At 38.6% G+C, this 15,885-nt stretch overlaps 1 protein-coding gene across 1 annotated transcript in view; it reads right to left on the bottom strand.

Annotated features, from left to right (window-relative positions):
* LOC128368592 (netrin-G1-like) overlaps nt 1–15,224 on the bottom strand; it is a 59,024-nt gene extending 43,800 nt beyond the window's left edge. Inside the window, exon 1 of the mRNA XM_053329440.1 lies at nt 14,982–15,224. Coding sequence (XP_053185415.1) covers nt 14,982–15,224 — 243 coding nt within the window. The remainder of the gene's footprint in view (nt 1–14,981) is intronic.
* Nucleotides 15,225–15,885: the final 661 nt, after the last annotated feature.

Here is a 15,885-nt window from a genome sequence, read left to right as displayed (position 1 = left end):
ACGAGGAGAAATGCATTCCACATTAATTAACACCTGGCCTCATTATCTGTCCCATGTGGCAGAATCCCACTGGGGTAAATTTAACACCGCCTTATTATCACAGGGTGGTGGAAGTGGTGTTGGTGGTGGTGGGCTTTATGAGTGTGTGTGTGTGCTTATGTGTGTTTATGTATGGAGGACTGAATCAAAGTGCTTTCTGAGCATATATATGTGTGTGTACATATGCTACACACATGCTCAAGTTTGTGTGTATTTGTATGCTTGTGTGTATTACTGCATACCTGTATACGGTATATTCCTGTGTCTGTGTGTGTGTGTGTGTGTGCCTGCATGTTTCTATGTGTGAGCCAGGTTGTGTGTGGGATTAGATTCCCTCTGATGTCAGGATTCAATAAAAAGCTTTAACATTGCTATAATGAGAGGATGTTTAATTCTATTTGCTAGATCTCTCTCTCTCTCTCTCTCTCTCTCTCTCTCTCTCTCTCTCTCTCTCTCTCTCTCTCTCTCTCTCTTTGCAGCACTTTGTATTCAAAAGCACCCACTAGATAAAACACCGCCTGCTTGTGTGGTAAAATTTGATATCTCTCTTGTCAGGATACTTTAGACAGAATACTTAACACAGGCAGATATTTGTGGGTAAAATAAACACATCAGAGGAATCTAAAGACATCTCTTTTGATCCTGTAGCGATAGAGCATGACACTAACAATGTCAGGTTTGTAGGTTTCAGTCTCAGTGGCTTCAGCTGTGCTAAAAATATTTACACACATCATTCAGAGAGGAGAGATGGTTTATTTAGAGATGGTCTCACAAGACACATATGCACTGAAATATATGATCTGTGAAGGTTTTGAACTGATTATACCGCACAGTTTTGTGTATTCTGTCTAACATCCCCATAGATTTCAAACATTACACTAGCACACACAGCATATATAGTTTGAATATGCTACTTCAAACCACCTAAACAGGAGTTTATATGGTATTTAAAAAAACGTAAAGATTGTATAAGTGGGTATGTACAGACTGTCCAACTAAATTAACAATATCTTTGGTGAGAAAAACTAGGAAATCTAACACTTTGATATCTCCAGAGGGTCCTTAATCAAGTAAGAGAAAATTCACATTTCTAAATCTTACTGTTTACATAGATTGATTGTTTTTCATAATAGCCTATTTATATACTTAAACATGTAATATCAATAGTATACTGGCTTAATTAAGTGGCAGAGTGAAATTAATTTTTGCTTGGTGACTTGCTGGTTGTGCCTCTCTTTATTCCCTCACACCACATCTACACACGATACGTTTGAACTGTGTTTTTTTTTTGTCGTCCGTCTCATGCAGGTGTGATGGAACAGATATGTTTCTATTTTAAACCCTAACCCAAAGTGTCTTTTTAGCCTTTAAGCCTATTTTCTGCACACAGTATCCTTATATTGCGTGACACAGTGGTTGTGTATTGGGGCCGTGAGAGCTATTAAAACAGAGGCGAAAAAGAAATAGCTTCAGAGTGGCTGTAGATGCCAGTGCTGCTTTTTTACTATGTGACTAATGTAGACAAGGTGTTCAGCACAAGATCAGCACTGTCAAGTTGGTTTGAAATTGGCGAACAGTGTAAAAATCATGTGTCCATTTCTAATAAAGCTGAACTCTCTACAAAAAAGCACAACATGGATTTACTTCAACCCCATGACCAAATTGGGCTTATTGTGACAATTTCACTGAAACAACAAACTTTGATTTTTTTTCTATTATATTGTCACAATTTGCAAAGTAACCCAGAGTTGTTTGAAACTCAAAAGATCAGCTCTGTTTCACTCCCATTAGGCAGTCTGAAAAAACCTAATGAAAATGAAAATGTAATCCAGTTATTACCCTCAGAATCCCCTCCACCATAACAATACACTAAAACACAATAAAAAAGAAATAGAATCATTGCATTACATTGATTTTGACTGTTAGTGGTTTCATATAAGCAGCTTTAAAACCCATTAAAATCTGCCACAGAGGAATTCTGAGTGCACTCTCATTGAGAAGAAAATCAGAGGACACAGAGTCAGTTCTCATCCAATGAGATGCAGGGGTCATTGCAAAGAAATTGATAGAAACTAGGATGAAATTGAGAGAGCGAAACAAAGAACAAGGGAGAGCCAGAGTGAAATTGCCGCATTGTTCATCAGTGTGTTAGCTCATAGTGTTTCAACTCATCCTCCATCTTTTCAATCTGCATAGTTATTAGAGGCTTTTATTAATTTGAAATGCCAAAGTGAGGAATAAAGCATTACTGAAATGTCACCCTTTCACGGAGCATGATAAAATCACCAAGCCATTTTTGGAAACCAATGCTCTTCCCCTCTATACTCTCTCTCTCTCTCTCTCTCTCTCTCTCTCTCTCTCTCTCTCTCTCTCTCTCTCTCTCTCTCTCTCTCTCTCTCTCTCTACAGCAGAGTCTCTTTCACTCCTTCTCAGAGATCGATATGGCCTGACAACATGATGGCTGGGTTTCCTAAGGGGAGGTGGGTCGCAACAGTTGCCTGTCATCTGGCCACTATTTCTCTCTCTCAGGTCTCGGCCCCTTCCACTCAGTGCATGATTTTTTATATCAATAAAAGATAAAAATGAATACAAAAAAACATAAACCTCTGTCCTGTGATGCTTGACCTTTTCTAAAAATCCAACTGGCATTTTGACTTCTTTGAGATTTTAGTGGTAACATAATGCAAAGTTGATGGAACGAAACAGCTCTGTCCAATGGAAATAAATAAGGTTACACCTACAAATAACTTCAGGGCTGTTAAAATTGGCCATAAATTACATTTGATTATTCCTTCTTAAAAAACACATAGGTTCAAACCATTTGTATATCTCTTTTTGTCCACAAGAGGGTGAAGCAATACAAGAGCCATAATAATTATAGATATATTTATTTCAACAGATCTACATACTAACACCTGACAAAAGAAGCAAATAAAATCTCTGTCTTATACCATAAAACAAATTATTCATAATTGATATGTTACTCGATAGCCTGATTTTTATACAGGTAGGTTACAGGTAGGTTAGGTAATGTTCATACTGATTACCAAAATCATAAGTATTTTTTTTTAGCTTTTTAGATTGCTCCAAGTGCAAATCCCTCTCTCTGCGTCCGAGTTGAGTCGTGAAATCTCTGCCATCATTACCACATACTTGTTGTTGAATTATTCACTCGTTTCAGCTTGATCTAAATTTCATTTTCAGTCAATGAAAGTAGTAATGTGTGGCTCCTTTCTGTCATCCAGTGCATTTAGTGCAACGACCCACGCAGCTGTGGTAGTGATGCTTTCCCCCCCCATATATAATTGAATTTAGAATATTCATTGACGTCCCTAGTCTGCAATAAAACCAAATGTTGTTTTTACATTTCTATTCAAGTTCAGCCAATTTATCTTTATATGATAAGGTAGCTTTAAAGGTGATTTCGGGTGGATTTTTAAACCCTGAAGAAGACCAGGCTAGTTGTTTCCTTGTCCTTCTGGTCTTCATGCTAAGCTAAGCTAACCACGTCCTCATTTCATCTCCATGCTTGACTTACAGACATGAATGGGATATCAACTCTAGGAAAAAAAGAAAATATGCCTATACATAAGAATATTTTGAAGTATTTGTATTTAACCTCTTAACGTACGCTGTTCCGTCTACGGGACGGAACGGATGTTAAGAGGTAGCGACACGTTCTTCTGAATGTTTTAAACACCAACCCTTAAACATATATATTCATGCCGTACATTGTTGGAAAGCTTAGATTGCCCTGATTCATTCAAGACCACTCACGACTCATATGGTTGCTCACAGCCGTAATAGTATTAGCGATTAGCTCGGCTAGCCACTCAGCTAAGTGAGAAAAGCTATAATGCCTACATACCTTCAAAGTCTTCCCTTTATCCACAACGATCATCTTATGACTCAAGACTTTCTGTACAGCTCGCCAAATATCCATTCTTGTGAAATATGAAATCCGTTTCCATAAAACCGAAATACTTTTCCTCAATATGTCCATGTATTTAGTCCAACACGTAACGTAATAACACACATAACAAACCATATACGGTCCGTTACGTCATTTCCTGACTCCTGCGTGCGTCTGTGGGACACGTGACTGTTTCATACGACACCACACACACCAGCCAATCAGTGCTTAGGATGAGGCAGCACATGTCTCCAAAGCCAATGAGGACATGTGACCGACAACAATGACGACATGGCTTTGATTGACTGCTGTTCTAGCCTATGGAAATATTCGGTGAAATGAAGTAACGATGAATAACTTTTTAGCCAATAGTCAGAGGTTTCCAACGGTGTATGACACTAAGCTATCAGGTTTGGCTGTCCATAAACAAACTCCAAGCGTAACCGGCGTGCGTCCGGTGCGTAAAAGAGTTGAACCATATATCATTACGCACACGGCATTTTGGTACACGGTTGGTTCTTCTTCGACTTAACATATGACTTATAGCAAAATAAACAGATAGATAGATAGATAGATAGATAGATAGATAGATAGATAGATATGGCCAAACAAAAAGAATATGGTTATATGTAATAATAATAATAATAATAATAATAATATTAATAATAATAATATGGAGTGAGTCAGCTTTCATTAGAGACCAAGATTTTGATTGTAGGCAAAGGGGTTGTGAAGTTATAGGTGTTTGATTGTGGTTATACAGCTTTGGTAACCAAGTGTCCATTTGGAGTCTCCAAAAAGGACCTGAGGAAAACGCATGGACATACCTGTTGAAAAATAACTCTGAAAAATTCATCTTTTGGTCTTTTGACTCCAAATTTGGACTGCATGAAGCCAAGACCTGTGGCTGTGGCCTCATTGTGTCTATATCTCGCTGAGAGGTCCCTGAATGTCTGTACATATGTCATTGTAAAGGCAAACCTATGGGCGAGTAAACAACCCCATCATTGTAACCTCTGCCACTCTTTGTCAGTAAGTCACAGAATCACACTTTTACAAGAATCCTGAGAGTGTTTCCTTTCCAATGATACCAGACACATCTCTGAGTCTCAAACTATGTGGGATCTGTGCTGCTCACAACTTGGGCATGTCGTTTAGGCTAACAACATAAAAAATAGGGGCGTATGTTACGTGGTTAAATAAAGAAAACTGCTAATCATACTAGACTACGTGGTTTCATCATGTCTAGCTAAAGAACAGATGAGAAGGAGAGAGAGAACTGATGTATAAAAAATAAATGTATTTCTATTTCAGGAGTTTGAGATTTCATTGCATAATATTAGGCCATAACAAGGGAAATTGATACTCTTATTGCCACTCTTGTAGGGAGTCAGGTGATCTCTTTCTTGTTACATAACATAGAAGAAGAGATCATCTGCTGTGTTATCATGCCAAATAACTCAATGTGGATGACTACAGCTGTAGCACAGCTGTATTCCCACTACTGCAGACTTTTGACTTTTAAAGCTTTCAAAGTGTTCCCCTCCCATGAGAGCCTTGCTTGATTGCTTGACACTCTTCTGTCTGGCAAAAATTATTCACGGTGTCTTAAAGAATGGAAAGTCCTTCACACGCACATGCACTTCCTTCGGCAGATTGGTGAGCCAAAATGAGTTTTTTTTTTGGGCAGCAACAAAGACTTAGTCTGCCAAATAGCTTTTGAGTAATTCAATTACTATATCTTTTACAAGAATCCCATTCAGCTTGTCAAGCTTAACAGCATGCTGAATAGATGTAGAAGCGTTAAAGGAAGTGAAAGCAAAAGAATTCAATTTGATGGTCAAGGAATCCCTTTTATTTTTGAAATTACTGTGTAGACAGGCCAGTTGTGCTCTCATTTCTTTATTGAAAAAGTAGAATAAGTGAGATGGACAAAATGAGTAGCACAGGAAGCTTTCTGAAAGAGGATATGTGGTCCATGGGTCACTGCAACGTCATCATTGTAAAATACATATTTAAAGCTGTGAATAGCTGTCACTGTCTAAGAATTGCTATTGACAGGCACCACACACATAGTGAAATAACAAATTGTTTCCTGTGCACTGAGGTGTAAGACAAACAGTGATTCAACAATGCAACATTCATGCTTGTATTATGCCTTTGCCAGGCAAGCGGCAAAAACGCGTTGGCATGTGGGTCTGCAACAAATTAGTTAAATGTGGCTGAACCACAAGAAGAAAGGAAGCTGAGTCACATCATGAGGTAAGAGGATTTCCTTTGAATGTATTCCTTTGAATGATAAATACCATCTTATCTCCTGCAATTTAGGTCCTCTAGCATGTCCCAGGGAATGCTAACGAGATTCATCTTTGTCACCGTACTTTAAAAATTCAAACCTAGAGGGAACAAAAAAGATTTAATATCTTATGTAAAGTTTGTTGATGAAGATTTGGAAAAGAGATGAGAAGTAGGGACAAAGTCAGTTTATTTTCAGTTTGCTCAGTTCAAATGTCAACTAGGAACTATAGGCATTTTTTTATGTAAAAATGTATCAGACAAAAAAGATCAACTCATAAATAAAACATTTTTGATCTAAGTTAGGTGTAAAGCAATCACAGACCATATGGGTTAGTACTGTGGACACACTGTGTTTTGTTTATTGACAATAAATGCTAAATGAACTGCATTTTCATAGTGCCTTTCTAGTCTTATTTACCCGCTCAAAGCACTTTACAATACCTGCCAACACTTTACACACACATTCATACACTGATGCCAGAGGCTGCCATGCAAGGTGCCAACCTGCTCATCAGGAGCGCTTCCTATCCAAAGCGCCCCACAGTGTTTCTATGCTCTACCATTCAAACACCCACTCATACAATTTGGGGTTATTTTGGGGTATTTTGTCCAAGGACACTTCAAAACACGAACTGAAGGACCTGAGGATAGTATGTTTGTTTGTTTTTTAATTCACAATTTTCACATACTGTACCCCTCATGAAGTATGAAACCACCAAAACGCAGAATCTGTTCAACATGTTAATCTTATGATTCAGAAAACAAAACAAAAACCCAATAAACATGCAAGATTACCACTGAGAAGTTCTTAGTGCACCAAAAAAAAATGGATTATCATCCATGACCACTGACCCCATCTGCTAAACACATAATACCTACTAAACAGACCAAGAGTTGTTTTGTCAATAACTGCTATTATTGAGGTCAGGGACTTTAAACCTCAACCTCACATATCATAGAATAGAATAGGTCTTTATTGTCAAGTATACAATGAAACTCAATGTGAGCAGTCTAATTGCAGCATAATACATAAAATAATATAAAATATATACACATAATACTAGTACACACACATACAAGCCTGAACACATCTCACCCATACTCATGACCACATACACATTGATACCGAAACTCATAAAACTTTAAAATATGTTTCCTAAAATTAAATAAATATATAAATAACAGGCAATGAGACATGACAGTATTAGGTTCACATTTTCCCATAAATCATTCTTTCATAGCTGGACACATAAGGCTTAGCCAGGTTCTGTGGGTTTAAAAACTCATTGACCATGAAATAATAATAAAGCCAAGTGCTCTATTCTGAATCTGTATCTCCATTCACCTGAATTGAATGTGTCTTGACCGCAGCTGTGTTGAGGAAAAACACACCTTTTCACTTCATTATACTGAACCAAACACGGTGGGCAAACAAAGTATCAAAGAACATCAACGTCTGACAGTCTGCCGTGCCAAGCAACTTGCTTCCAGGTGGCAAGCAAATGTATACGGATATCAGACATTTGTATTAGTGAGAGACAGTCTGATGCTCCTTTAATTTGAGGTTGTGGGGAACAATAGGAAAACTGCAATTATTATCATTTGTGCTGAGAAAGCAGCAGTCCTGCATACACCCACGCACAAATAATCCAAATAGGCTTTTCAAGTATTATGTCTGCTTTCCAAAAAAAAAAAAAAAAAATTAAAAAGAATGAAGCATTATGCATATAGCTACGTGAGCGCTTTTTCAGACAGCAAACATTCAAATGTTAAGCTGTCCAGAAAGACTCTGTCTAGTCTAACCACAAAGCCCATCACTTTCTTTTATATCTCCATGCATAATTCATCTGTCTTTGTATTTACAACCCTGTAAGAATTAACCTGTCACAGATCCCAGGGAATAACGCCGACATATCTCTATCTGTCAAGTGCTCACCTCACATGAAGCATCCAACCTCCACATGTTCAAACCGAGCATGGATATTATGCATCATAAGCTGACAGAAAACAAGGGACAGGGAAATTAAAAAGTGAGGAGACAAAAGAGGTGGCAGGCGAGTTAAAGAATAAATGATGATCCTCCCCCCCTCTCCTGGAGTCAGGGGACATGTTGCATGTCATCTCGGTGTCTTGGTACGCAGTGGTGCGGTGATGATGTGCTGGGCAGGGCCAGTTCAGAACAGAGTCAAGGGCACTGGGGTGACAGAAAGCTAAACACTCCAACTGTTCCTTGTCTCCAAACAAATATATGGATGAGTGAATTTTCCCCTCTTGAAGGAAGGGTACAGGGATCAAAGAGAGGCATTGACAGGTTCTGGTGTGACCTTTGAACTGCGTTGTTATTTCAGAAACTACAGACAGACAGTAACTGTAACCTGAGCTGATGTTCAAACTGGTTGGTAGATTGCCTACTTCTTTTGAGCCAATAAGTTGTAAGTAATTTGCCCATGAAGTCATGATCAATCTTAACTATTTAACTCTGTCTCCTAAAAATATGTTCTAATGCAACTAATGTACTTGTACTATCAACACATTTTGATGGCATCTAGTTACTGTAAGAATATGCTCCTGGAAAAGCATGATGATGTTTAGGCAACTTGAAGCATTTGGTTAAATCTGCATTATCTGGGTCAGCAAAACAAGCTGTAAACACAAAATTTAGAACTTATTACCTTATGAAGTTGATTTTAGAAGTATGCATCCAGCAGACATGCAGCAACGTTAGGATTTATTTCGAGTAATGCCTCTGGCTACGCGATTAGCTCTATTTTAGTCTCCACTAACTCCTGAGGGAAATATGTGACTCTTTAGCTGCTAAGCACTCTACTAGCTTGTCATTAACTTTGTCTCACTGCAGTTTGGTGCTAGGCAGGTAGAGTGAACCAAAACAGTAACGTTGTGGGCTATAAAACTGAAATAAGTTATAATTTTTCCATAGTTTTTCCATATAAATTATAAATTAATATTTATTAATACAGCCTTAAAGTTAAGGGAATCATGGTCTTGCTTGAATATCACAAACGTAAGTGCTGCCTTGATGCAAGAGGTAGTACTCGTTGACATTTTCCATGACCTTTCCCTTACCTTTGTGTGTTTAAGTAGCCCATAACTAATAACAGGTGGGATGCAGTCTCCACACACACTTCCTGGAATCCTCTTTTCGAGACTGGAGGAAACGTTGCCATGATACATAATCCAGGCAGCAATTATGTTTCCTGCACAGATTTTGAAGAGCAAATAATAAATGCATTGTGTAAGAGATGGGGTAGATGCACATGCCAGCCAAAAGAGTCCCTGTTTTTGGCAGTGACTTCACAACCTGTTTAACAAAGGTTACTTCCCCTTCTCTACTCTGTAATGTATCTCTCTTTCCAAACTCTATTACATCAGTTCTTGTGGGCATGTAAGACATAGATTCAAAGTTTTCAATGACTCCTGTCATTGCCATCAAAGATAGAGTAAGTCTGCAGCATTGACTGTCAATAACATGACAGTCTCCGAGCAGCTTAGTGGGAGCTCTCATGTTCACTGTGTGGTGAACTGTCAGCCACAACTCTTTCATCCATTCTGAGAAGACTGAATAAAATTCAGAGGAATTACAAGAATTTAACCAGTTAGACTAGGAGTGGTTGGAATAATCTCCATCACTGAATCAGTCTCTCAAATGTTTATACAGTTGCCACAGTGACGTGGATGAATCAGTAAGGATGCAGATACTGTGGATCATGTGGGCTGATGACACTGAACTCAAAGCTCACATTCATTTATTTACCAGATCTGCCAGATCATTGTAGATTTTGAGGGAGATGAGGGTGTCTCTTAGCTTCCTCCACCAAGATTTTCCGTGCCACATTTGAAACTACGAATGCTTGAAAATGCAGTTTCTCTAATCAGTGGGGTACTAAAACAAACACTCCACCATTGTAGTCACAGTGAGAAATGCTTGACACGGTGGTCTACTTAACAAAACAGATTTTATTTACTCAGCATACTCAGATTGTGAAAATTTTAAGATGTTGTGGCAGCCATCTGCCAAATGTTTACTTCTGTTTTGTGGAATAAGCACGTCCATGCTTATTACTTGGCAACCACAAATGATTCGGTTTAACTCTGAATTGTTTGAACTATATGTCTCCTCTCTCAATGAAGTTAAAGTAATGGCCCGCCACTTTTATGAATTGCCATTAAATCCACCAAAGCCAACTTGATTTGGACTTAAGAGAGGCAGATAAGTGCTGTAATTAAAACACTCTCATGTCTGTTAACCATATCTAAAATGATTATGAGAGCTTCTAGACGCAGATGTCTTTCAGCAGGCCTTCCTCTGCATTAACAGCTATTGTTCATTAGGCCCATGTGGTGCAGTTGTGTCATAATTATCCCGCCTATGACCACTCAAATGTGTCTAATTGGATAATTTGTATTAATCTATGAAAAGTGCTGACTATCAGAAATGCCCTTTTCCATTAATTACAACAGGAAGCACAACTAATAAGCTACACATTTGGAACAGTAATAGAAAGAAACAATTTGCCAATTAACAAGCTTAGCAACCTTGTAACTGCATTCTTAAATGATTGCGTATGCATTTCAAATAATTGCTATTCTACAATCCAATTCAAAAAACCACATTAAACCTGTTTTAGCTTGCCCACTGCCTCTTACATTGTAGGCAAGACCCTTAACCAGTGTTGAGTGATAGTGAGTGACAGTGCCACAGTGCACCACAGGAGAACAGCCTTAATACCAACACATTTTGAAGAACCCCTGAAGGTCTGCAGCTAAAAATAAAAACAGGGCTAACTCCCTGATGCAGAACACCTGTCCTAGACACTGTTTATCCTGGACTCTCTTTATTACTTGTCCTAAACATCCAGAGGAAAGCAGACCTGAAATTAGAATCAACACCAAAAGCATGTCTTTTCCATTTCAGCCCGAAATCTTTTTTTTTTTTTTTTTTAAATCTTTGGTTGCAAAAGATCAACTTCCCTTGAATGATAAATGCCCTTTTCATGTGCTCAGACTGTCAGAACTATTTTCAACATAGCTTAGAATGGATGAAAAACATCCTTGAGCGACAGCGATGCATATCATAAACACAAGGCAGAGAAAAGGGAGGCCAGACAAGCCATCCAAGATTGTTTGACCATCAACTATGAAGCAAACCAACTCCTGGGGAAACCGATTAGAGCTCACAACTGCATGCAACTTAGTGATTGGCTAAAAGAGCTCATTTGCATGCCCCTCTCATCTCCAGTGAACTCTCAGGAAGCACCGGTGGATAAGGTCACCTATGTCATACTGCCTATGTGCCATGGGGAATGTAAACAGATCAAACACAGAACAGCTGGACGATGATAACCTCAATTTCATGTCATAGGTGATTGACAGTCTTGGCAGTTACATGTAGGGGCATCTGAAAGACCCATCATAAAACCTTTTAGCCATCACACCATATAACTTGATTGTTTACGTGTTGGGGTGGGGGGAGTGGGGGTGGGGTGGTATGGGGACTGTAAGTGTCATGATCTACCCATTAGGTTAACAGAATCCCTTTAAATCCCTGTTTCAATATTCTTTATACTTCTTAAACCTGCAGTGATTGCTTCAAAGTCTGAAAGTCTGAAACTCAAATTGTTCACTTATTACATTTTTGGAATTAGCCTAGGAATACATGGAGCAGTATTATGTGATTAGGATACCAAAAAAAGGCAACTGTATTCCTTTAAAATAACAGAAAAAAGAAATTACAATGTTAAAATACATTTTATAATAAAGAATGATATATTACCATGCACTGTAGTCACGAATGTTAGCAGAGCAGGGACAAGAGAGCAAAATAACTTATAACTGATCCACAATGGTGTGAGTAGAGGATGATACCACATGGCGCATGCACATACACACATTTTAACACATACAGTGAATTTATGTTGGGAGAGTAGACAGTGAGCGGTCGGTACGCACTTTGGCAGTCCCAGAGACTCGTACGAATAAGTTAAACGAGAGCTTTAGTATATGACAGCTTGTAGCGCATGTAATGGCTCTTCACCGAGATGACTGTGTGTGCGTAACGTGCCCAGAGCTGACAGTGTGTCGCTGGTCGCCGAGCACATTCAGCACTGAATCAGAGTGGAAGAGAAAACTCAGATGTATCATTGAATAAAAGGACATGGTGAAGCCCATGATGGCGTTGCACATATGTCCGCCACTGCCATTTCTCTGAGAAGAGCTGTGGAGGACTACAAAGCACTCATAGAGTGGGCATGAATACCCTCTAGGGTGGGGGTTGCTGCCACATACAGTATGTCTGTGTGAGAGCTTCACACAGCCAGAGGGCCAAGAGAGGTTTCATCAGAGGCTTTCCCTGAGAATGTTCTCTGTAATGCACATCATGTGTTGTGCACTTTAATTATAGATCTATTGGGATGGTAAGTTTTGGACACATTTTTGATGCTAAAAATTTTGGTTTTCCTATTTTCTTTTCTAAGCACACATTGTTCTGTTGTTTTATAGAATACACTAAAGTAAGTCATATTTGGTATTGAGGTAATACAAAAGTAATGCAAAATAATCAAGTTACATCACTTTAACATATGATACTTGGATTACTGACTACATGTTTAAACAGGTAATTACTAATTGTTTCGGAATACATTTTAAAGTAACCCTCCCAACCCTGTTTTATAATATTATTTCATATTTGAATAATTCTTGTACTTAATCAGTGTCTGAGCATAAAATTTGTATCTATATAATTTCAGACTGACTTGAAACATTTGAGCTAAAGAAACATATGTTTAAATAATTTATGAAATAAGCATTTTATTTCATTCATTTTGGCCCAGTAGATCTCATCGTATAGTTTACATGAATATGTGACTCCTGTCAAATATTATTTTCTTATTCAGATGGAAACAAACAGGAAAGCTCAGGTGCTGAAAAGGCTTGCAGCATCTAACTTATCACAGTGCTGGAATAATCAGTGTAACCTCTCCACCGACTAATATTCAGTACAACAGAAGAGAGCCATTTCTTAGAATTGCTCTGCTAGTAGTTATAAAAGTGGACAGAACTAATAATCATCAGAATTGTCTGTATGTTATATATTTAACACATATAACTGCTAATATCCAGTGCAGTTATAACCACACATAGTAATACAAGCAATGAGCAAGAATGCATTATTCAATAAGTGACCAGCTTATGAAAAAATATGCATATGATTGAAAGTGTAACAATAAATGCAGTGAGTAATTATCCCTGAAAGAAGTATCTGAAATATGTAGGTAAAAAATAGGTGATTAAATATGAAAATAATTAAGCCACTGTGTTTTCAATATGCTATATATGAATTTATATCTCCAAATAAACAAAAAGGGTAATATGACAACCCCAATAAGGCACCTTTAACTACAAAGAGAGTAGCAGCATCAATCCAACCATGTTCACTCTGCATGGTCATGATGCTCCTTTTGTCATGTTAACGTTGCATATTCAGGATAGTCTTCTAGGCTGATAAAGGTTATACAGTTTGTTGTGATATAAAGCTTCACAGAACGTCACACACGACTGGAGACCGGCTCCTTTTTCATCCTACAGTGGCATTAAATGTCTCAATGCCATCTGGAGTCGCAAGAATAAAAACCCTGCTTTTAAAGATGCCCGTTTTAATTGGTAAATATTTACTTGCTGGAGCTCTCCGCGGGCATGCACACGACTTCTAATGAACACTTTAAAGCCTATGGGCTCTTGCTGCTCACTTTGAGTGTGGTTCCAAACAAATGCAACCTAGGGTTGAACTGTTGATAATGGCTGATAAGGGCCAATGAAACATGACGTTGAACACTGCAATGAGCATATAGTGCATAATGACTGCACCAGTACAATTACCCTGTCACTGTTAATGATGATCCTTCCGCTGTGTGCGTGCTTTGAGTGTGATAAAAGGCATATATACATCTGTGCTATATGTATATGTGTCTGTGTCTGTGTCTGTGTTTGGACCTTGGACACTATATATATGTATGTATATATATATGTGTGTGTGTGTGTGTGTGTGTGTGTGTGTGTGTGTGTGTGTGTGTGTGTGTGTGTGTGTACATATATATGCAGCATATTTATATATATGAAAAAGGGGAGGAAAAAGAGGAAAACAAATTAAAATTTCTGCAATTATGAGAGAACACTAAAAACTGGTATGTGAGAGGTTTTTCAAGGGAATACAAAAAGGACAGAAAAGTCTGCATTTTTTCCCACTTTTTAAAATATTGTCCCTTCCTGGGTTTCAAAGGATTGTATATATATTTGTAATATATTTTTGACAAAGAAATACATCAGTACTGTGGGAAAAATACCACAATTTATTTGACTCTGTCACATATATCTTGACATATTTGTCTTCATGAATGCTTTTACCATTATCATGCATGCCAGTGGGCCCTTATGTGGTATTAGTTTCAGTGTGTGTGTGTGTGTGTGTGCGCTTAAGTGCACATGTGCTTTCACACCTGTATCTCTAAGATGTATGTGAATATTGATGTGTGTCTCCTTGTGTGTGTGTTACTGCATGTAAGCACTTGTACCCTAATGCACACCGGGTCTTTGTGTACATTAATCTCTGCTGCAGCAGCGGTGTGTTGCTGCTCTCTATCCCTGACCCAGTATGCTGTGTGATCCAGCCTACAGCCTCATTTGTCTCCATCAGGGGACAGCTGAGGTTACGACTCACCAAAGCGCAGTACGTTTCTGGTGGATCTCCACACGTGATATTCGGGGGGTCAAGGGCCACTCGCAGGTACTTTGTCATGTCAGTGGCTTCTGGCTGACAGGCCATGTAGTCCCATGCCACACCCTCCTCTGTATAGATCTGGGACTTGCACACGTCATAGTGTCCCCAAGCCGGGTAATGTTGCACGGCATGTGCGACGCCGTTGCAAACAGCTTGCAGAGTGAACAATATGGCCCAAAGCATTGTTGATCTTGTTCTGTATGGCTGCTGTGGAATTGTTCCTTCCTTTGTCTTTAAAGCTGCTGCTCCGTCACAGGAATGACAATATTGCTGAGATTGTTCTAAATCAACTGCAGCTGTGAATGGTGCAATGGTGCATTTGGGAATTGTGGCAGCATGTTGCTACTTTTCTGTTAGCAGCTTCAGGCAAAGTTTAGCCTCCATTCAGTTATTTTCTCTTCGATTACTGCCAGCTCTGCTTGGCTGATGAGGTGTGTCAACAAGTGTGTGTTGATGAAGGGGTCAACTAACGGTCAGATGTGATGTGCAGAGAGGACTCTCGCAAGTCAGTGGCTGTCGGATATCTTAGTTTGATCTTCTGTCAATTGTGGTTTTGCTGCAGGCAGCATCCTAAAAGACAGAAAAAAAGACAGTTAAGTGAAAATGCCAAAATATTTACACACAAACATGTTAAATGCAGTATTAGAATATTAACAAAGACTGAACATGGTTTAAGGGCACTGAAGTGGATAAGAGATGAGTCTCACTAATGGCTACCACACACACAAACACAATAGTTAGCCTTTCACTGTTTGTATGAGTCCCTCAATAATAACCTTGCAAAAATCATTGTTATACAAGTCAAATCGAGCTTGTTCTGCAAAGCCCATTCTCCATTAGATTT

Source organism: Scomber japonicus, chromosome 12, assembly GCF_027409825.1.
Source record: "Scomber japonicus isolate fScoJap1 chromosome 12, fScoJap1.pri, whole genome shotgun sequence".
Lineage (NCBI taxonomy): Eukaryota > Metazoa > Chordata > Actinopteri > Scombriformes > Scombridae > Scomber > Scomber japonicus.
This window is presented reverse-complemented; position numbering and strand designations above follow the sequence as displayed.